The sequence below is a fragment of the Poecilia reticulata genome, chromosome 1 (assembly GCF_904066995.2).
Source record: "Poecilia reticulata chromosome 1, P_reticulata-male-v2, whole genome shotgun sequence".
In the NCBI taxonomy this organism is placed as follows: domain Eukaryota; kingdom Metazoa; phylum Chordata; class Actinopteri; order Cyprinodontiformes; family Poeciliidae; genus Poecilia; species Poecilia reticulata.
The window spans coordinates 14,669,712-14,693,366 of NC_088830.1; the positions used below are offsets into that span (position 1 = coordinate 14,669,712).

The 23,655-nt window shown below is 39.3% G+C and overlaps 2 protein-coding genes across 4 annotated transcripts in view; both read right to left on the minus strand.

Annotated features, from left to right (window-relative positions):
* The window catches only part of LOC103464269 (cysteine-rich protein 1), a 227,440-nt gene that overhangs the window by 137,565 nt on the left and 66,220 nt on the right, over positions 1 to 23,655 (minus strand). The gene's annotated exons all lie outside the window — the stretch shown is intronic.
* adra2c (adrenoceptor alpha 2C) lies at positions 19,048 to 22,729 on the minus strand. Its single transcript, XM_008408372.3, has one exon. It carries the CDS (start codon positions 21,859 to 21,861, stop codon positions 20,431 to 20,433), a length of 1,431 nt encoding a protein of 476 aa, XP_008406594.1. The 5' UTR covers positions 21,862 to 22,729; the 3' UTR covers positions 19,048 to 20,430.

A 23,655-nucleotide genomic window follows, 5' to 3' on the forward strand; every position in this document is an offset into this window, starting at 1 on the left:
TTACGTTTGTGTTGCTGGTGTTACATATGAAACGTATCTCCCCAAGGAAAAAGAAGCAACAATATGTGTTTTCTAAAAATAATCACAAATACTTAACTTGGATACGTAATTTTAATCTGATTATTGGATTGTAAATAGTTAAGATTACGGATTACAAGGGGTCAGATTAGAGTAACACATTGATAACACCATTGTTTGACATTTTTGCTCAAGCTATTTACGGATCTTTCAAGTTTCCGATATGTGTCCCCCCCCCAATGATAAACTTGTTCCTATGCCCTTGGTCACTTGGAAGGAAAGCTTAAAGAAAGGTAAGCTCCGTGGACGTGATGCTAGCAAAGCTAGCTGTACTGACTGATGTTGCATCTGCGATGAGAAAAAGTTGTCACTCATGCGCTGAATTATTGTGTGAAGGTGTTGACTGAGGTGTCGCATATATGGGACAACGCTGGTACCAAAGTCTGCATTGATATGACATTCAGGAACGGTCCGATTCTTCTGGATGGATCTTTACCGATTAAATTTATTTCAGCTCTAAGTATTTAATATCTAGGTGTTTTATGGGAATGTGGATCTTTCAGATCAATTTGAGAAGCAATTTTGATAGGTAAAACTAAATTTTTTGTGTCACGTAGCGCGAGGTGCTGGTCTTGACTTGGTCTTCTTGGGTAGGTCGTCTTCACTGCAATTCTGCTATGTGACTCCTTAGTTCCATGTCCTCTCCCACCCACCTTCTTTCCATCCCCTTTCTTTTGGATTTCTTTCAAAATAAAAGCCACCAGTGGCAAAAAAAAAGTGAAGTTCATGCTATGTTAGGACAGTAGACGAGATGTTTCCATCCCTGAAATTATGATGCATAGAATCACATATCTAAGTCTAAACTATGTTACACAGAGTAAACATAATAAAAACATGCTTTATCTGTGACATTGTTAATTAAATGGCACATTTCTAATGTATTAAAATTAAATACGATCGGTACACTTAATGATATTAGCGATTAGGTAATCCATTCAGCAAGTACTTTTACTTTTAATACTTAAGTGTTTTTAAAAGCCAGTACTTTTTTACTTTTACTTAAGTACAAATGTTAATGTGGTAGCTTTACTTTTACTTGAGTACATTTTTGTCTGTGTATTTGTACTTTTACTTAAGTACATTTTTTGAGTACTTTCTCCACCACTGTTCAGAAGGGAGGCCCAGACTTCCCTCTTCCAGGCCACTTCTTCAAGCTCCTCCGGAGGAATCCCAAGGTGTTCTCAGGCCAGCTGAGAGACATAGTCCCTCCAGGCCAGAGGGACGGTGCTTCTGCATTTGTACCACACAGCCTCACCTCACATCCCCCTTTAGTCTCTTACACAGCTGGGGTAAGAGACTGTTGTGGTGCAGATCTGCCACCATATGATGAGTCAACCTGAGCCACACCTTGGCGAAGGAGGTGCTTGTTGACTGTGTGAAAGGTTATCTGTAACAAGCAAAACTAAGCTTGTCCTAGCATCACATCACACGATTGTCATCATTGCAGCTGAAACGATGAAGCAGGTGAAATTCTCCTCAAGTCCGACACTGACAGATTAAAAGCAGTAACGGTATGTAGACAGTGAGATGATGGCATAACATCTTCTTTCCCTTGCATTCAAATGCCTAATCATGTTTTATCTCTTTTTAAGCTTTAAGACTTTTCCTGTCGCTGTGACACTTCTCCTGCTTCTGTTATCTAGATTTTTTTTCTTTACCCAATCTACAAAATCTACTTTTTTTGTTCATAGATCCTTTTTGTTTGCTGCAAAGTCTGCTTAAATGAAGGATTTAATTTAGCAGGTTGTGTAACGCTGCTGCTGCAGCTCTAAGACATTATTTTAATAGATGAAAGACCTGAAAGAAATAATGCCCCCAGACTGGAACAGGGCAGCCGGCAGGATAATGTGTTTTATGTTGACCTTGATGAAGACCAGAACCTTGGAAGCACTGGTCTAGTGACAAGACAGTTTTGGAGTTCCTGACCTTACAGACCTTACTTTGTCTTCCATGCACAACTTGGAAGTAGAGAAAGTTGTGGTTGAATCCCCTGCTATGTGTTTGAAAGCAATGATTGAAAAATCCTAAACTAGTGTAAGAACACTGGTACCCTCCAAGCTGTCTGTTTGATGAAGTGCAAATGTTAAGTCGCATTTTAATCCCGAGAGGGTTCTCTCTCAGTTTATGTTGCAATGTTGTACCTTAAGCTCTCGGAGGAATTGCAGTCCTTTCTACTAACAGGAACAGAAAAACCGATTGATATTCCAGAACAAGTAATACTGCCGTAATATCACACAGCGCTGCTCCCTTGAGTGAACAAACTCAATTAGGCTTGGCGAGGTGTGAGCTTCTCAGCAGATTACTGGATCACCAACACATTTAAAGTTAGACAGCCGGGTTCCATCACGCATGCATTGTTATTCTCATCACCATCCTGCAGGGCAGCGAAGGCATCGCTCACTGCAGGACCATAAACAGGAACACAGTGGGCACTGTATGCCGACGAGTCCTCAGGGGGGGACTACTTGTTGCACAGTAGCCACTTTTTTTTTCTTCTAATTTTGTCATCAAAATGTTGCAGAAAACCTAAAGAAAGAGTGGGTATGAAACTGGAGGATGTTATCACTGTGGGAAATTAATTTCCAACATTTATGTTTTTTTCAAAACTGCAGTTTTAAAAAGAGATGGACAAAAAAATCAGGGTTAAAGATAATGTGATGGAAATCACTTCTCTTCCCAGAGCAGTGATTTTGGTTTTAATTGTTGCTGTAGGTTAAATGTTTTAGATTGGAAAACAAGCCCGGCTGAAACGTGTTTTAAATGATGGTTCTATTTCCTGGGAGGGGTAAAATATAAAACCAACCTGGCCTTATGGGAGAAAGTAATCACTCCACCACATAAATCATCAATTACGCTGCAATAAACATCGTTTTTCTGTCTAAAATGCATCAGCCAGAGTTGTGATGTGGGCTGGAAGTATAACGGGAGACAGATCAGATCTTGTAGTTATTATGCTTCTCTCCTAGCTCCCTCTTTTAGTCTGTGTGGCACACACTCTGTCCACGTTTAAGACGAAGCCTAAAACTTTCCTTTTTGATGAATCCTATAATTAGAGCAGCTTACGATATCCTGAGCTATCTATTGTCATTCTGTTATTGGTTGAGGCTGCTGGAACACACAGTTACTACTTTTCCTCTCTCTACTTCAATCTACTACTCTCCAGTTGTGAGTTATCTTTGGTTATTGCTCCCATTGACGTTTTTTTTTTAGCTGTGACATCTTCTTTCCTGTAACTTTTTGTTCTCCCTCCATAGATTATACACACACTTTCTACCCAGGGCTTCTGACCATAGATGAGATTTCTGTTTCGATTATATGCGTTGTTTATTATTGTCACAAATGGTATTGCATAAACCAGTTAATTTCTTTGTGTTGATTTTTGTGCTCTTAGAAAGTACACACACAAAACAGAACTATGTGAAATGATTGTAATCTTGTGTGTTTTGTTAGTTACATGCTTCTCTCTCTGTGATAATTAGTAACACCTGGATCTCATGTCAATTAACCTCCTTCCCATTAATTAAAAGCCTGTCAGTTTTCTGAACTTCTCACTAGTTTCCTGTTTCCCATCGTCTGTAGCCTATGGTTTAGCTCACGTTCTTTTCACACTTGTTTCCTGGTTTTTCCTTTTTTAAAATAATGTTTTGTCTGCAAAATTGAACTGTCTCTCTTCTCTGGATGTTTATTTTAACCATTTTACAACATGAACCCTTACGCCTTAGCAAGGGCGTAGGAACAAGTTTATCATTGGGGGGGGAACATATCGAAAACTTGAAAGATCCGTAAATAGCTTGAGCAAAAATGTCAAACAATGGTGTCATCAACGTTTTACTCTAATCTGACCTTTTGTAATGCGTAATCTAACGTGTTACTATTTACAATCCAATAATCAGATTAAAATTAGTATCCAAGTTAAGTATTTGTGATTATTTTTAGAAAACACATATTGTTGCTTTCTTCTTTTTCCTTGGGGAGATAGGTTTCATATGTAACATCAGCGACACAAACGTAAACGATGGAGGGAAAAGAGATGCACATTTTCTACCTGATGGATGAATTTTTCATTCAGTGATCAAATTACTCTTTCAAAGTAACTATGCCATCCATGGCAATAAACTAACTACACTATAAATCATATGTGTGTAGACCTGTCACAATAACAAATTTTGATTTTTGATAAACAATATTATTGTTGTTTTAAGACCATTTTTAAGTAATAAATGTTAATGGGAAAATTATAATGCAAGAACACAATCTGAAAGATCAGTAAACTTAAAATTATAATGAACATTTAACACAGCAACTGGAAGGCATTTCAAATATCCAAAATAAATAAACAAAACGACTAATAAAATTAATTTTGAAGTCTTTGTAAATAAAATTTTCCTTCAAAAAAAAGTTTAGCTCAGACCAAAGCACCAACCTGAAAGCTTTTATTATACAGTTTTTGTAGAAAGAAAGAGAAATAAAAAGAGAAGTGATAAATCGTGCCAATGGAAATTATTGAATTTGTTTTAATTGTTTTAATGTTTTCATAAATAAAGTTGGTATGGGATGGTATTGTACTGTGGTCTTCACCTTCCAGGCCTTTTCCAGTTCCTCTCTGAGGCCCTGGTATTTCTCCAGTTTCTCGTGCTCCTTTTTCCTGATGTTGTTGTCACTTGGTATTGCTACATCCACCACAACAGCTTTCCTCTGTTGTTTATCCACCACCACAATGTCCGGTTGGTTCTTCATTACCATTTTGTCTGTCTGGATCTGGAAGTCCCACAGGATCTTAGCTCGGTTATTCTCTACCACCTTTGGGGGTGTTCCCCACTTTGATCTTCCAGTCCATATTCTGCAGATGTTCCTGTACACTATGCCTGCCACTTGGTTATGTCATTCCATGTATGCTTTCCCTGCTAGCATCTTGCACCCTGCTGTTATGTGCTGGACTGTCTCAGGGGCCTCTTTGCACAACCTACACCTTGGGTCTTGTCTGGTGTGGTAGAACTGAGCCTCTATTGCTCTGGTGTTTAGGGCCTGTTCCTGTGCAGCCAGGATGAGTGCCTCTGTGCTGTCCTTGAGTCCAGTTTTTTCCAGCCATTGGTAGGATTTCCTGATATCAGCCACTTCAGTTATTTGTCGGTGGTACATCCCATGTAGGGGCTTGTCCTCCCATGATGGTACCTCCAGCACCTCATCCTCTGTTCCCCATTGTCTGAGACATTTGTTGAGCACATTGTCTGTTGAGACCTTGTCCTTGGTGTATTTATGGATCTTGGATGTTTCATCCTGGACTGTGGCTCATACTCACTAGTCCTCTGCCTCTTTCCTTGTGGCTAGTCTCAGGGTGCTGGATTTGGGGTGGGACCCTCCATGCATGGTTAGCTTCTGAGTCTTAACATCTGTGGTGTTCAACTCCTCCTTTGGCCAGCTAATTATTTATTTATGTATTTATTTTTATTTCTAACAGACAGAAAAGACAATCAAGAAAGAAAAAAATAAAATAAAATAGAATGAAACAGACAACAGAAATAAGAGGTAAAACAAATTATTATGCCCAAGTGACAAGCAAATTTTATATTTTCTGTTTGAAAAGGAGCAGGTAGAAGATGTAATATCTTATAATGTCCTGCCCCTTTCATACTTATCAATTTATAATCAATTAACTGTCAAAACATCAAAACGAGACAACTTGTTTCCATTTTACATGACATTTAAAGATGTCCCATTATTTAAAAAGTATTTATATCATCAATAGTATTTACAGACTTTAAAACAGTCATCTTATAGAACATTTTACAATAAGCTCCTTTTTTAATCTGTTTTTTAAGCTGGTTTACATTTCTACTTTTTTGAACTCATCATTCAATCCATTCTATACATCTACTCCACGCACCGATAAACAAAAACTTTAACAATAGCCCTTACTCTTATAAATATGTATATGATCTGCGATGGGAATTTGTACCCTTTTCCACCCTGTTGGACAGCAGCTACATTTTATTGCCATATTTTACTTGGGACATAAAAAGGTTAAGGCAGATCATGTCTTAATAAATCTGTTTTGAAAGAAAAAATTACATCTTGTTCCACCTTCATTTAGTTGTAAATATTTTGAAGAGCATCCACTGGTTGGTTAAATAGGACAGTTTATAAAACTTAGTGGATTTAAAGGAGAAGAACAGTTGAAGGTCATCAGCCTAAAAAATGGTGAGAAACATTTAAACTGAGGTCCTTTCCTTATTAATGTCCCCTCTTCATAACATGCCATCACATTTTCACACAGTGAAACTCCTCCTCTTCCTGTTGAAACTGAAATGTATGTTAATTCAGTGTATAGTAGGATTAATAGTCCTTACTCGGGCCTCCTCTAATTAGTTCACTGCGTCTGGATATCCAACACCTACTCCTTTTTAAAACCCTTAGTCTGATTTAAACACCTCAGTGATCGTAGAAATAGCTGAGTATTTCTCCCACAATGAAGCCTTTGACACTGATGAGTGTTGTCCTGAGCATTAGCTTTTAGCAGTTGGGTAAGAGGCAGTCACTGATCTAAGGACAGATTGTATTTTTAATTTCCTACCAGCCAGGCCTGTCGTTAATAAACCACAAGTGCATAACTTTGTGTGTTTCTAGTCTTTATATAATGACTTTTACAAAACATTCATGAAAGAAACTTAAACACATTTCAAATCTCATTCCATGTTACTGCGCCTCTGTCCACAAATGCAGAATTTCACTTCTGTAACTGTGTGTGAAGTCACTCGAGCACAAGAGACTTCGTGACTGCATGTAGCTGTTTACCCAAGAGTCACATTAATTAGGCAGATTAACATACTAATAAACAGAGATTGCTTCATCACGACCCGCTTTGTTATCGCTCAGAAGCTAGCAAGGCAAAGAGGATTAAATGACTGAGCAATGACGAGAGATAACTAGTGTTCAGTCTAAGCCGAACAATATTTTATTGTTTTGGTATTAAGCTAAACTAGATAGTGTGCATTTCCAATGAAGATGCAAGTGTGAATGCTCAATGCTGAATGCTTTTGGTGAAAATGGCAAAAGCGTTTGAAGCCAACTGCTCAAGACTTGCAGAAAGGTAAGAAATAGTCCATGCAGTGTGAAAAACTCAGGTAAAAGCCAAAATTAGCTAAAAAGCTAAAACTAGCTAAAATACTAGTATCTAGGCAACCTCTAGCATGCTGGGTTAAAGTATATTCCATGTAAAAATAAAAAATAAAAACTAATGTAAAACTTAACATTTGAAAAGGACAGAAACGTTCCCCTATTCCTTCCGATAAAAACAGTGGGTGAATGAAATCCATACCTTTTATGGTTCCTGAAATATCAACATTTGTTTGGAGGCATCATTTAGCATGGTGACCAACATGCTACATGCAGTACGAAAAAAATCAATGTGAAAAGCTCAAATTATTCCCAGGTGTTAAACAGCAAAAAACTGTTAAACTGCCCAACTTCAAAATGGCCACTGCATTGTTTCCTCCATGACAGAATTGAGAATTACAATATAAAATGCGTTTCACAGTGGATGTGTTGGGTCCTGAAACACAATGGACATTTTATATTGTAATTCTCAATTCTGCCACAGGATAGAGCGGTTTCCCTCCATGGGGTGAAAAATTTATAAAAAGCTGAATATAATAAAAAGCATGAAGGTTATGAATACCAAGAGATATAGCCGGCATTAGGAGAGCAAGCTGAATAGCATAAAAGTTGAATGGTGAACATAGCACAAACAATAGCAACCAGAAAAGTGGAACTCAATAGTGTGAATGCTGTAGGCATTCGCACTAATAAAATGTTCTGAAGGCTGTATTGTAGTTCTTAGCTTGGCCGCAAGGGGGCGCGACCGTTTTGTGAGTAATATTTTGTTCAAAATGCTGTTCAAGAAGCAGTGCAGATCAGCAGACGTTGTGTTCGTAGATAGTTTTGTGGTTTTATGAGAGTGTGCGTATATAAGACTGGTAAGTTGCAGTCTATGCAAGTAGGATAATCTGTGTATTTTATTATCTTGGACATTTTCTGTTTGCTCAATTTTTCCAAAATAATTGATGGCTAAGCTACGGGCTAAGCTAAAACTTAATGTAAGTGTATCATGTAGCTAGTTTACTGGTTTCCCTTCTTTCACTTCACACGTCAGTGGATTTCTTCAAAAGCCTACTTTTATATTATCTCCTATCTCACTCAGTTCAGGTGCGGTATACATGGACAGATTGTAAGAAACAAGTTAGAAACACCTTTACTTTTTTCTGTATATTCTGCAGTATCAATTGTTTCATTGTCACAATTTGCAACTGGCGATAACGTGCATGCAGGACAGCTTCATGCATCCATCCATCCTGATGGATAATGTCTTGCTTCATCTGTCCTACATTCAAATAAACAGATTATTGCTGTCTGTTAGCTGATCATTAAACAGACTATCAGCAGGACAGTGAAAACAAAAAAGCTGCAGTACTCTTGTCCTTGAGGACTAGACGTCAGTACTCCCGGTGTAGAGTATGTCGAATATTTTAGCTTTTCACGTAGCAAAAATATTCTACATGACGGAAGATGAACAAAAAGTACATATATAATCCAAGTAAATTGACTTGGTGACAGTTTGGCAGAGGAAAGATTTGACAGTACCAGACTTGGTGAGAATAGCCATCTGCCTCAATCAGTTAGCGGGGATAGAACAGTGAGAGACAAAAAGAAACGTTCTGTAAGAAACACCATAAGCAAACAAACAAACAATCGCTGTGTGTTTGCTGTTGGCCAATAACTGTGGATCAGAAAATATTTTTTCTGTGGCCAGATATCTGCAGGGAAAGAGAAGCAAAACGGTGGATAGGAAAAACAAAGTAGTGGCTTGCTATAATGGCTTACAAATGCATAAAGAGAGAGGGGCACCAGAGGGTAAAAGGAAGTTGCTTGGTGCGTCATTGGATGTGCCCCAGAAGCTACATCAGTCTACAGCAGTGAAATAGAAAATGCATCAGGGTAAGCGGAGCCAGCTCGTAGCAAAAGGAAAAGTTTCATAAAGTCAAGTTTTTAACTCGATATTAAAGGTGGAGATGGGGTGAGCTCACTTTGCTGAACCTAAACTGGGAGACGTTTCCACAAGACAGTAACCTGATAGCTGAAGGCTCTGATTTCGGTTGCTTTGATATTCGAAGAGACCTACGGTGTGCTGGTAGAGAAAGACTGAAAATAAAACAAGCAAACATTTGACTGCAGCCTCCCACATATGAAACCTTTTTGCTCTGAGCTCTTTGATAACTGAAACGGAACAACAGCTCATATTTTGTTTTCCAACTTTAGTTAGTATAAAAACTATTTATCCCAGAATGCTGTGCATTAATCCATCTTCACTTTTATAGGAGGCAGAGGAGTGTCTCAGTTGACATAGTTAACAAACCTGGGACTGATTGTCCAAAATGTCCTCTTTTGAAGAGAAGATGCAGTTCAGGGCTGAACTTGCATATTCAAAGTAATACTGGATCCAAAGTAAATATTCAGTCTGGGTAGCCGCCACCGGTGAATGTATTTGTTGTCTCTCTGTTTAATGTGTTCCCTTTTCTGCTGATTTCTCTGTAAGTCAGAGGATTCTGGATTTTGACTTGTGTTGTCCAAAAAAAAAGCTCCCAATCATCAACTTTTATTGTAGTCCAGCAGCTTTTACTGCACATTTCCACCGTAATGTAGCTCAATAATAACAGAGTTGGTAAAATGGCTCCTCCATTCCAAGAATGTGAAAACTGTCCATGGCCCTGTTGTAACCTGGGTTTGCAAACATCTATAAATGTTGATAGTAACAGTCTCACAGTCTTGAGTAGTGTTCATTTTATTTGATTCAGGTTTTCTTACTTATTTGAACTACTCTTTTCTGAAAGACTGAGGGTGGCACCAAGAGTCCAAAGTAAAACAAGAAAAAAATGAAAGAAAAGCAAAAAAATAAAGCAGTCAACAAAACCTGTAAAAGCTCCATAAAAAACAGCATTTCCAGTAAAAACAAATACAAAGTTTTGTCCTAGTTTAACACTTAGGAAATACTAGTAAATAGTAATACTTATGTCAGTACTTACATGAGGAATGACCACAGCAAAAAAAAAAAAAAGATATGTTGTGAATTTCAAAATGGGTACTAATGGTGCAAGAATAACATGGCCTATTAAAGGTCATTTAATGGGAAACACTGGGGATAAACACTTGAAAATATCAGAGAATACTTTATTCCACAAAACGATTAAAATTCTGTTGGAATAGACTAAACTTAATAATAAAAAGCCAAATGTTCCTCAACAGACTAAATCCAAGTAAAACTGCTAAAACTGGTTTTCTTCATGTGCAAACTTAAAAAATAGATCTTAAGTTTGCTTTTTAAAGCAGTCTTTGGTTCTTTTAGAAGGTTGTTGTACATGCTCCAGAAAAAGAGAATCTCATCTCTTCATAGTTTTAATTCCCAAAATAAATTCGAAAGATTTGGTACAACGAAACGAGATCCTCGGTATCAAATCTGCACACAGAAAGCCAGTAGAGAGGCTTATAGTTGGTGTGGTGCAAGTTGCCTTGGCATTGTCATTAGAAACTTTGTGTTAACCGAGTTTCCAAAAAGTTGAACTTGAGATTCACTCAGATTAACAGGCTGCCCCTCAGCAGGGGGTCTGGGCTCATGTGTAGGAGTTGAGAAGCTCTGATGTTCCTGTGGGATCAGAGTAAAGCAGCTGCTCCTCCGCATGAAGGGGAGCCAGTTTAAGTGGTCAGAGCATCTGCTCTGAATGGCTTGCAGGAGGCCTCAGGGCTGAACTTGGTAGAAAACGTATTTCTCACGACTAGCTCAGAAACAACAGAGTTGAGTTTCCTTAACAACCGGGTAAGCTCACCTGCAGGGATGATAGAAAAGCCTGACAATCCTGAGGGATTTTGAGATGTTTCTCCTTCAAGTCAGGCTGAAGTCTAAGCAGTCGGTGTGAATGCCTTACAGGAGACTTTGGGGCATACCAAGAACATTTTGAACAAGTGTCATGAATAACATTGATACTCCTTTAATCATAGTATCTGTTAGTAGGGTTTGTGAGCAAACAGACATTTTGTCTCCAGACTAAATGTGTTTGAAAGAGAAGAAATGCTGAGGCAGTAATATTTTATAAACTTTTAACAGGGGGAAAATTGTGTTGGCTGGACGCCTGGGTCAGAGGATTTCTAGAACTGTAGCTCTTGCAAGACCAATAACCAATAAGTCTAATCCATGAAAGCCCCACCTTATAAAACTGGACTTAATGGGTCTGTTACTAATAGATATTACAATAAACCTCCAGAGTCCTTGTGGAGTCACGACACGACTTTCTTAGCATTAAGAGCTAAACCAAACGATTAGGTAGGAGGTCATCTCGTTTTCCCAGGTCAGTGTTGTTTAAATATGATTGGCCTTTCGTGCTCTCTGAAGGCTGACGACGTTGAACCGTCAACGGCAGCAACCTGAAATGTCGATACAAGGCAGGATAGGTCCATGCTTTCATGTTGGTAATGCCAACATTTGACCCTACCATCCGAGAGTTGCTACTGAAATTGATTGAGGCTCATCAGACCAGGCAACATTGTTCCAATCCAAATATCTGTCATATTTGTCATATTTTGTTTTTAAATCATTCTCTGCAAGCCCAGGAAGCTGTTGTGCACAAATATATCAATAGATTGACTTTCTGAAACCCTCAATCAGCCTGGCCTGTAACGCTGGGATTACAGTCACTTAAATCCCCTTTCTACCCAATTCTGGTGCTCAGGTTTGAACTTCATATTCATCAATGGTAGATGCCTATACACCCAAAGTTTCTGCCAGCCAAAGTTAATTCACTATGTGTTATCAACCAATTGACCAAGTATAGCTACCAGAGATTGTATATCAAAGATGGTTTGACCTCAGTGAAAGACGGGAAGGTCTATTGCGTCGTAGAGGTGTTAAGGCTGAAAAACAAGGTCATTTTATGATAGAGTTACTCTTTGCTTTGTGCAGTATTGAGTCATTTACCGACGATTGCATTTAAGTGAGTTGTTTTAGAATAAAGAGCAGCAAAAGATTGCATAGTCCATATGGGATAAAACAATCAGATTTCACCATCTAACTGCAGCATCCCACCCACAGATATGCAATCAAAATAACACACTGACACAATTTGAATTGAACTCCACAATGGCCCAAAAAGCACTGATTCATCTTCAACATTTTTTGAGAATGTTTGTCAGATCAAAACTAATAAGCTGCGACTAAGAACAAAGCCACAAGGTGTATTTACGTCAGGCTGTGGAGTGTTGGGAGGGTCTGTGCTCTCCTCTCGTTGAGTTTCTACTCACTGACGCAAGTGGAGCCAAAGCTGCTTCAGAGAATGGATAGCCTCTGTCAGACAGAGGAGAATGGATAGATTGATGCTGCTGGAGAGCTTAAACCAGGTGAAAGACAGGAGCTAAGAGAGTGAGACGAGTGCGAGACTGATCATAGACGGTGGGATGCAGTCCTTTTCTCCTCTACTTATGCCTGCTGGAATGCTAAGATGGGAACAGAAAACCTTTAAAAAAAAGTGAACAGAGATTGATTAAAGAATTGATTTTTGCCCTGCCACTGGCTCCTGTCTACTACATGTATACCTGTTGACCTCTTTTCATCAAACAGATCCTTCTCTGCATTATCTAACAAATTAAAGGTAATACTTTCAGTTTTGCTACAACTGAGAGAGTTAAGTATAGTTACAAAAGGTACTTTTCCATTTAAAAGGTACTTGATGTTGGCATGAAACTGATGTAAGAAAAGTCAAGTTTGCCAAATAGGAAAAAGAAAGTTGGATATTTTGTTGTATTTTATTCTGTATTGTTTGTGGCGAAGGTGCCTTTTTTAAAAACAGTGTCATGTTGTAATCAAACTGGGTTGCAGATCTGGTTGTTGGCAGCTTGATCTGACTCACAGACTGATGAGAGGCTTTCCTGCATAGATTTTCTCTGCATTCCAGTCAGTCTGAATGTTGTGGGGTTTTTTTATCCTCAAGCCTTTTATGTTAACATTTGGGTTGAGCTGTTGTTGGATCTGAAATAAGGGGCAGTCTGTTGGAAATGCCAGGGCAGTGTATTGATCGCAGTCCATCACTGTCCACCAATTAACAAAAATGAGCAGAAGAAAGTGGATTTATAGAGCTGACCTTGGACTGATTCCAACTCTTTCTTCTTTTTAAAGGAACCAATGGACAATACATTTGTCAAACAGGCTAAACATTACACTCAAACTAAAGTAAGAGTGTAATTTTAACTTCTTACCAATCAACCTTGACTCATCATACAGGACAGTGATAAATCTTTGTCTAATAATCTCCCAATAACCAGGAAAAGAAATGCAGGGACTCTGGTCACACTATTAAAAGAGGATGATTTATGACTGAACTAGAGTCAAAACGAGACCAAAGAAGAAGCAGAGCAGTAAAGTGAAGATGACCTTTTGCATAAATGCATAAAATGTCTTACTTACTGGTGTGCTTGCTATTAGCAAAACCTTAAAGAGTTTGTATTCAGGCCTTCTCATGCATGCATGAAAAGTTTTACATGGTGTATTGAATGTCAGAAAATTAATGCAGTAAAAGGTTGAAGAGCGCAGCTCAGATTTGATCTAAATCAGTACGGTTAGTGACCTGCCTTTGAACGCACCTCAAAAAAACAGCATACGCTTCAAAAGTTCCCGAAAGAGAACTTGGCCAGCGTCTCCGCTGACAATGCTGGTTGCTTGTGACCAAGAAAATTTTACATGAACAAACAACTGAGAAAATTGTATTCAACTCTTAGCAGCTTTGTCCATTTTTCTATACAATCAGAGCATCAACAGGCGTATAAGTTTGAAAACTAATGAGCAAACTGTCAGACACATAATTGGTTCTGTCATGTTAGCCTTGACGCAGAGACAAACTCGTTTTGAAAAGAGATGACACGTACTTCAAGACACACTGTTGACGTGCACAAATAAATGGTTGATTGAAAACCAGAGAAAAATGCACTACTAAATGAAAGACAAACATACAGCTCCAAGGCTAGGACATAATGACTAATGGTTGGGTTTTACAGCAAAGTTAAACTTGGGGGGGAAAAAACTGGATTTAAGGGAAAAATAGAACATTATTGGACCTGCACATGTGACATTTTAGGGTCTACATGTATATGTCCGGCTTCTGTAAAAATATTATTGGGCAGAGTCTCCTTCCAGAGTTAAAATATGAAATAAAGGCTCTGCTATTGCAAACCATACATCTAAGAACTAGTCAAGTTTAGCAAGCCATTTATCTAATGAGTGTTAAGAACTCCTTTCAAAGTTCAGAGTTTGTTGTACAAAACATTGACATCCTAGTTGAAAACTAATATTTTGATGGTTCCTATTTCTATTAGAAAAGGTTAACATTTTGAAGATGTTCAAATACTTTTGCAAATATCAAGTATAGTACTACATAATACTTACTGACCCTCTGTCAGTAAGTATTAAGACAGAATGAATTGTCTTTATATTGCACCATATTACCAAAATTACAGGATTACATATGGTCCCATAAAAGCAATGGATCTTCACATTTTCCATCTCATTATTTGAACATGCATTCTGCAGATATGCAACAGTTTTAACAGCACATTATGTCATACCAAGCAGAGCAATCAGAATTACTTGAAGATGGACATTTACTGTCTAATTAAATAGAATTATCCTACTCTTTCTTTCAACCTCTGTCCTTCTGACAAGCAGAGGTTTTACAGACCTGTTGATCTGTTTCAGTTGTTTTTCCATTTACCACGAGGTTTGAGAACCGCTCTCAATCACAAAGGCTTCCCAACCTTACCTAATTCTGGAACATGCTGTCACCACAAACCCTTGGATTCATTAAATGAGCGAGTAAGTGTGAATTTACCTGGATTGTTGCGGATTCAAGCAAGGTAGTATGTAACTAATCATTCTCTCCATGCCTGCCTATTGTTTATCTATTGATCCCCTCAAAGCTTGCTAGTGTAACCTTCAAGGTCCGGTAGAATAGATTTTGCTATCAATGTTGCAGGTTTTGCTGTGTCAGCAGGACAGTGGCTTATGGAAGGATTTACAGAGATGGCTTCAGACTTTTTGAACCTTTTCTATCAATTTGCCTAGTTATTAACTTAATGACTTTTGTGGTAATATTTCATCATTTCAGTGCCAAATACCAGATATTTGTCCCTTCATCACACTGACGTTTAAAGCAGTTTTGAACCACATCTTTTCTCAAACAGAAAATGACTGAGTCTAGTTTCTGATTGCACAGAGGCTTGTGGATGTGCAGAGTGAATTTATGGCCAAAAGACTTGCACTTGGATTGATCAAATAAGGAATGGATCCCAGCACAATGTTGAGACGGTTGAGCCCATAAGCTAAAGAAGACCAGATATAGAAAGTGTGCATGTGGAAAAAAAACTCTAAAGTCTAAAGTAAGGTCTATACATTGGTAAATGGTAAATATGGTACTGTTTGTGCTGAAAAGGACAACTTGGCCCAGTTGCAGACATTTCTCTGGCTCTTTTGACACAGCCTCTTTTATAATGCTCTTATAATTCGGTTCTTCTGGTCAAAAAGAATAATAGGTAAATAGATTGTCCTTGTACCACTGCTTAAAATTTCTCTAGATTATTAGGTACATGAATGGAAAAGCAAATAACCTGAAATGAAAACAACAACAAAAACAACCCAACTCCCCTTAATTGCCATGAGGACACCGGCATCCTCATTGACCCGCTGACGGTTTAGGACCAACGTGCCATCAAGCACTCATACATGCTCTGACTGGAGCAGACGGGGTAAGCAGAGACTTATTGCAATTAACTGCGCTTTAAAATTTTAATTAAACAAGAGAAAACTCTTCCGTTTGTGCTTCCAGTTCCCCGAGCGATGAGTCAACTGGTCAGAAATACACACAAACAGCTACAAGTTGCTTCCAACCACACCAACAGGTGAGGGTGCCCCTTTCATCTCCTCAGCAGTCACGTGAGAATGCAGCCAGGGAGGCGGAACCAGAGCAAAGCTGCACTTCCAGATGGCCGGTGAGAACCAGCTGTGTCAGATTCTGCAGCATCTCTTTAACCTTTCATTAACCCAGGCTAATATTCCAGTGTTGTGGAAGGCATCTTGCCTTGTTCCAGCACAAATAAAGCTGATCTGTCCGTCCTCCTGAGCTGAAGACCTGCTACTCTGACATCACACGTCATGCTTTAAAGCAGAGCGCTGAAGGAGATCCTTCCTGCCCACAGGAATAACAAAAGCATCTATAGACTCCTTGAGGAACGTAAACAGTTGGGTTTGATTAAGTATTTTTAAACCAAATTCAACTGAAGGATATTGTATATTCAGTGTCTTTCTTCTTTAATGCCAGACTTTAATAGTGAAACTTCCTTGACTAGTAATATATATTTTCTTGATCTAACAGAAATGCCGCATTAGTTCATTTCCAATACTTGTTAAATTGATCTGTACCACCACATATATTGGTGCACGTATTTTGACATCATAATTCTCAACATTAAATGTAAATGTTTTATGAACAATTCCACAAGGACACTTTAACAGTGGCCATTTCACTGCCTGAGGTCATCATTTAACAAACAAATTACAGGATTAAGCACATATTAAAAAAAAAAAATCTTTATAAATTATTGTACACAAACATACACATGTTGATTCATAACGAACTGTAAGATCACCTTGCTTTGATGAGCATGATCAAATTTCACCTCGTTTTTCCCGAGAAACAAAAAATATCGCCACCTACTTTTTGCCAATGTAGCCAAAACTATGAAATAACTATACAGAAGCCCTGAGTGGGTGGAAAAAAAAAAGACATGTAACATTTTTATTTGTGTGAACAGAACAGATACAATCTGTGATTTCTGCGTAGCTGTAGACACTCTACAGGGAAATGTTAAACAGTGCAGATCCAGGATGTTTCCTTCCTCTTTTCAGCCTTTATGTCCTAAATAGCTCTATACAGACTTGCATAAAAGAATATTCTGACAGCTTTTGGGAGGATGGATATTCTCTTTCCGATGCATGGCACAATCGTATCTGAGCCAGGAGAGCCAGTCAACAATCAGCTTAGATAAGACAAATAAAGGGAGACGCCGCTCAGGTGGTTCTGTCAGGAGCTTAAAAATAAACCTCCAAGCAACTCCAGAATTGTGGGACTTTATTGAATTTTGTTGTCACTGAGAGGCTGACAGGCAATCTGACTGCCGCAAATCACTACACCCACATAGTCCCAGTCGCTAACACCCTGTAATAACCACAGCACTTTTCATTTCTGTGTGTGTTATCTGATATGATTTTACTTTTTTTCTACAAAAGATATTGTTATAAGTCAATTGCTTGTGAAGAAACTTAATTGTTTCCAAATAAATAAATAAAAAACAAGTAGCTTAAGTAGCTTCCAAACACTTCTACGAAAGATTTCAGTAAACATTTATTCATATGAAGTTAAGTGGAGTATGTGAAAAACATATATATTTTTTTGTCGCTGTGGCCAAACTGGAATGGAGTCATAGCTGTGATGAGCCACATACTTTACTCTCAGCTGAGATTATGTCACTGGATTCCTTAAAAATAAACTTTTCTATTTTAAAAAATCATGACATTCTTCCCAATATTGCCGCTGAATCATCACCAAGTAAGCGCCACAAATAACAATGGCACCAGATTTGCTTCTCTTTTTTTTACTGTTGTTGAAATGAAAAGCTTAATCTGAAGCGTTAACCTGGCAGTTAGGTCCCAGTTAGCTCTTAAAATACTTTTTAAGTTTTATTAAAAGTCTATCAACTAAAACATAATGTAATCTCTGTAGCATTGTACTACTTGTAGTTGTAACACAGTGTTAGTTGACTAAATATAACTTAATTTCAATCATCTAAATTTTTTTTCTGAATTTACATAAATGATAATGTTTTTTACTCCACTTCACATTTATTTAGTTAGGCGAATCACTACCAAACCCTCAAAAATCCTCCATTTACATTATATTCAAAATACACAAAACATTTTGAATTAATTCTTAATTATTTAGATCAGAATATTAGTCAGTTGGGCTTAAATAAAATATTAACCCTTTAAAGTCTAATATTTATGATTTGGGAAAAAAACTGGGTTGTTTAAGTGTCTTGCTGTTAAATTTTTATACATTTTGTCATACTACAACCCAAAACATTTGCGTATTTTATGTCAGGATCTGCATAAATCTACACTTCAGGTTGAAGAATCTGTTTGCAGACGGCTGTTAGCTTTGCCCCGCACAAAGACGCCCTTTTTAAAGAGTTTCAAGAAGAAAACCGTCACGCAAATGCAGCAGTAAATGGTCTCCTTTTGTAGTTTCACACAAGCCACGTAGGATACACATCAAATGTGGAAAAAGGTGCTCTGGTCAGATAAGACTAAGACTGAACTTTATGGCCAACATTCAAAATGCTGCTGTGGCAGGAATTGATGGGAGAGAAGAAGGATTAAAAATAAAAGGTAGCCCTGAAAATAAAACCTGTTGGTTGCTACACAAGACTTGAAATTAGGCAGAGGTTCACCTTCCAGCAGGAGAATAACGCAACATGGAGAACTGCAGTAGAATGATTTAGATCAATGCGTTTTCATGTGTTAGAAAGACCCAAAGTCCAGACTTATACCCAATTTACCTTTCTGTATATCAGAAAATTACAATATGCATCAGTAACAATAATTTTAACATAAGCTGAACCTCACTTTACCCATGCTGAAGGTATCTGAAGCAGCCAAACTACATTTTATTACTCCTTCTGCAGAATAGTTTGATTCCAGCTCAGAAGACAGTCTATATCAAAAATAAAATTTCCAATTGCGTTTAAATTTCCAATTTAAATGTAGTTCAGCAGTTAAAACAAATAGAGCCAATGCGATAAAAATAATTTAGCACATGCCCTCAGAGGAAAGCTGCAGTAAATGTCTTTATTTGATAATTTCACATGTGCTCAAAGCAGATAAACATTTGTTCCTTTAGAAAAAGACAGAGGTTAGGTGTAACATGGAAATACTTCAGAGCGTTGTTCATTAAACAAACATTTTCATCATATCAATGTGTATGAGGCACCACACAGGAACAGTAAAGTACATTTTCAGTTATTTACACAAGAAAATAACATTAGCCCTTCTGGCTAGATAGATGAATATTTTAGCTGATTAAATCTTGTTCATGTATTTGTGTAAATGATATACTGTAAGTTTGTACATGTTTTTATTTAATTTTTTTAATTTTTATATGAGCAGCGATCATTAGAGATGAACATTACCGAGTTTGACTTTAAGGAGAGAGAACATCTGTGTGAGGAGCGGAAAGACACTCGATCACACGCACGCACGCACACGCACAGACACACACACGCACACGCACCCACACACACACACACACACACACACGCACACACACACACACACACACACACACACACACACACACACACACGCACACACACATAAACAACCACAAACAGGACGTGGAGGTAAGATGTAGCTCACTTTATCTTAACATACATAAGTATGTTGCAAACTTTATCTCCCTATTCTCTTTTAAGACACGCAATAATGCCTCAGTGAGTGTCCATCTACCTCTACAGTAGCTCCACATTCAAGCTATTCTCAAAGAGGAGAGAGAAGGTGCAAAGGCATGAAGGGAAAAAATAAGCATTGTCAGGTTCATCATGTGCTATGTCCTGGTGGCTATGTTCATCTCACACATGGTGATAAACACAGAAGGTAACTTTTGTTCATCGGTTCAAGTCCTTTTTTTTGGTGAAACAGTTTTGCTACTTATACAGTAAGCAAGGAGCCCCTTTGTCCCAATGGTCTTCATGTTGAGCATGATGTAACAGTAAGGTCAAGAAGAAAAAAAAAAAACGAGTAAACTGACAGAGAAAAAGATACCAATGTCACAACCAATAGTCTCAGAAAGATTGTCAAGGCCTTCGTTTTATGCTCATTTATAGAGCTCCTCTGTTAACTCCTCGTCTGCTGTCAAGTTCATCCAAAGGCAGCCACTGTGGCAGGCATGCATCACAGAGCCTGGAAAGAGTCTGTATATTTCAATGCAAGAGAGACAAAACCATTGGAGGAAAGCAGCTCGAGCTTAAATCAGATCAGTCTGAGAGGCATAAGATGCCAGACTCAGCTGTTTATTCCCTTTCTGCTGATGTCCCATCGTTCCGAGTCAGATCTTCGAAAGCGAGTGCGTGAAAGCACCTCGGGCTTCATCAAACGACAGTGGGACATTTGACTTTACGTCCCCTTAATAAAACCCCCAGTCATCCAGGACTTCCTCAAAAAGAGCGTTTCCATGAGTTACAGAGAATCTTCTGAAAGGCTCTGCGAAAGTCCTGATTGAAGATGGTATAGATGACCGGGTTGAGGGAGCTGTTACAGTAGCCGATCCAGAAGAAGAACTTAAACAGCACGTCTGGGACCTTGCACGGGTCGCGGCAGATTCCATACAGGCTGTAGGAGAAGAAGAAAGGGAACCAGCACACAACAAAAACGCCCATGACCACAGCGAGGACAAACGTGAAGCGCTTCTCCCGGGCGGCAGAGATTTTCTTTCGGTTGACGGTGCTCCGACGTTTCCGTCGGGAGGAGAACAGCTCCAGGGACTTTGAGCTGGAACGCGACTTCCTGCTGGAGTACTTGGAGGCAGAGCTGCTCTTCCTGCTGGACTTTCTGTCTTTTCTGTTGTTTAGGGTTTGTTTGGAAGAACCAATGCACTTTTTTGGTTTCTCGTCCGATGAGCTGCTATCGTCAAACTCGTCTTCATGATTATTTAATGGATGTTTTGGCTCGTTTGACTGAGGGGATGTGATGGTTTGCTCTTGGCAGTGCCCGTTCTCACGTTCTCGCTCCTTCGTGCTCCCTCCCTGGGTGGACTTGATGGACCCTCCCATGCCTGGCTCGGCTTGGTCCATCCCATTTTCCAGAGGGGAATCCACATTCCTCTTCTTTTCCGACATTGTCCTGGTCCTGGTTTTTGCCACTTGATAGATTCGAATGTAGACCAAGATCATTATAACACACGGGGCAAAGAAGGATCCAATGCTAGAGTAGAGAATGTACCAGGTCACGTCGTTCAGCTGACACACGGGTTTCCTTTCGTTGCTGCTCCTGTCCATCGAAATCAGCGGCGGGAAGGAGATTACAGCTGAGATCAACCACACCACTATGATCATACCTTTAACTCGTTTAGGTGTTCTCTTTAAGTTGTACTCGACAGCCTGTGTCACCGACCAGTATCTGTCCAGACTGATGGCACAGAGGTGAACGATGGAAGAGGTGCAAAACAAAACATCCAGAGCCAGGTAGATGTCACACCAAATTTTGCCAAAAAACCAGTAGCCCATAAGTTCATTTGCCAGAGAGAAGGGCATGACCAGAGTGGCTACCAGTATGTCTGCACTGGCCAAGGAGACCAAGAAGAGGTTCTGGGGTGGCTTGAGAGCTCTGCTGGTTAGAACTGCAATGACAACCAGGACATTGCCGACTATTGTAAACAAAATGAGAAAGCTGACCAGTCCAGCCAGACCCCAGATTGCGAGCTGGGTGTACGGCTGTTCAGATGTGGAATTAGAGGAGATATTTCCCACCTCTGTCTCATTTTCTAGGGTGGAAGAATTCAAGTAATCCATCCTTTCCTCAGTGTGCGACTTTAAAAAAAGTAAATGTTCGAGAGAAAACCTTATTGAGACTTGAGCGCATATTTCCATGCATAATAAATCTACCTACATCACATTTTATTCTCTTCTCCCCTCCTGGAATCGTCCCCATACTGCGCGCAAATCTCCCGTGGAAAAGAAAAAGACAGGAAAATAGTCCAAGATGGGGGTCTTTTTTAAAATCCTTTCGCCAAAACGTGCGTGCAGCTCAGCAGCCACATTTCCATAGATAAAAAGCGGCAGCCTCCTCACAGCGTCCTCTCCCATCCCGACTGCGCCCGCATCTCTCCACCTCCGCCTCCCCGCTGCGTCCTGAGAGAGGTTTGTAACGACCACGTGTCCTTTGCGAAAGAAAAAAAAAATTACGAAGAAAAGAAAAAGAAGGATCAAACAGAGACCTGCTCCACCCTGAAGGATGGAAAAACAGGGAATGAATGACGGGGCGAACGGTAGAAACTTTTACAGGATGCACACTCAATTGAAACACCAAATGCGTATGGAGCGTCTCAGAAAAATATTCCTTCACCTATTTTACCGTCTCTCTCTCTCTCTCTCTCTCTCTCTGTCTGTCTCTCTTTTCAATATAGACCTTAAAACTTATTTTGCAGAGAGAGAGAGAGAGAGAAAGAGAGAGAGCAGAGGCATGCACGCAGGAGCACAGATTGCTGCCAAAACGCAAACTGGCAGGCGTGAAGTCCCGCACCAAGGACGACGCGCACTGCTCCGTCCTCTTATCGCTCACACTGGAGGTCAGTATTGTTACAGTCAGCTCTACAGGGACACTTTATGGGAAACACACGCAGCTTTCGTGATATGTTAACGATATCATACTATAGCTCCCAAATCTGCTGCGTATAGTTGTTTACTTCTGATCGCAGAGATGAACATACTAAACCCACATATTGCCAGTCCGTTTTTTGATTCCGATTTTGAGACGCAGTTGAGTTGATATTATAGGAATCTGCTGCTGTATTCTCTAATTAGGGGCTAAGGATACTGCACATATTTAAGGTAAATATCACATTCTTTTAATCAATGAAATCGCCAAAATTGTCTTTTTTTCTTTTTTTTTTAGATATAAAACAAGAGTTTCACAATTTCATTGCACATGTTCTTGAAGAGGCTAGCCTTTAATTATAATGCCTGCAGAAGACAGGGTGTGAAGGAAAGGAAGAAAGTCAAAGAGCAAATGGGTGATGGAAAAGGGCATCAGTACATTTACGTAATAATACTTGCATGTGATTTATAATCTCACCACTTAAAAGTCATTAGTCGTTCTCCAATGGGCTCAATCGCAGAGATCAGATGTGAGCTGATCTGTCTGGACTGAGGCGTTATCTCGCCTTTCTTCCTTGAGGATTGCATTTCCCTCGAGTACTCAAATGTGGATGTACACTTTCCACCCTCTAAGCATTCAGAGCACTCTCTGCCCCTTTCTGTTCGACTCTCTCTGCTTCCCTGAAAAAGCACATAATTGGAAGCTTTTCAAAAGCTTGATGTTGCAGCTCTCCAGCAAGGTTGCTCAAATTAAATCCAAGCTCACAAAAGGTCCAAAGTTTTTTTTCTTTCTTTCTTTTTTTTTTTGGGTCTGGCCCTCTCCACCTGCACACTGCTGCTGCTGTTAACCCTGGGACCTCTGGGTGGCGTCGCCCTGATGGATTAAGGCCGTCTCGTCTCTGGTGGACATTCTCAGTATTTGTGAGACCGGCGTGAGCTTATTGACCACATCCCCCCCAGCTAAATACCTGCCATTAATCACAGAGCGCTCAGCCATGCTGAATTAAAGAGCAGCCACGGCCGTCACAAATGATCAGGTCCAAATTGATCCACATCAAACCTGGGAGA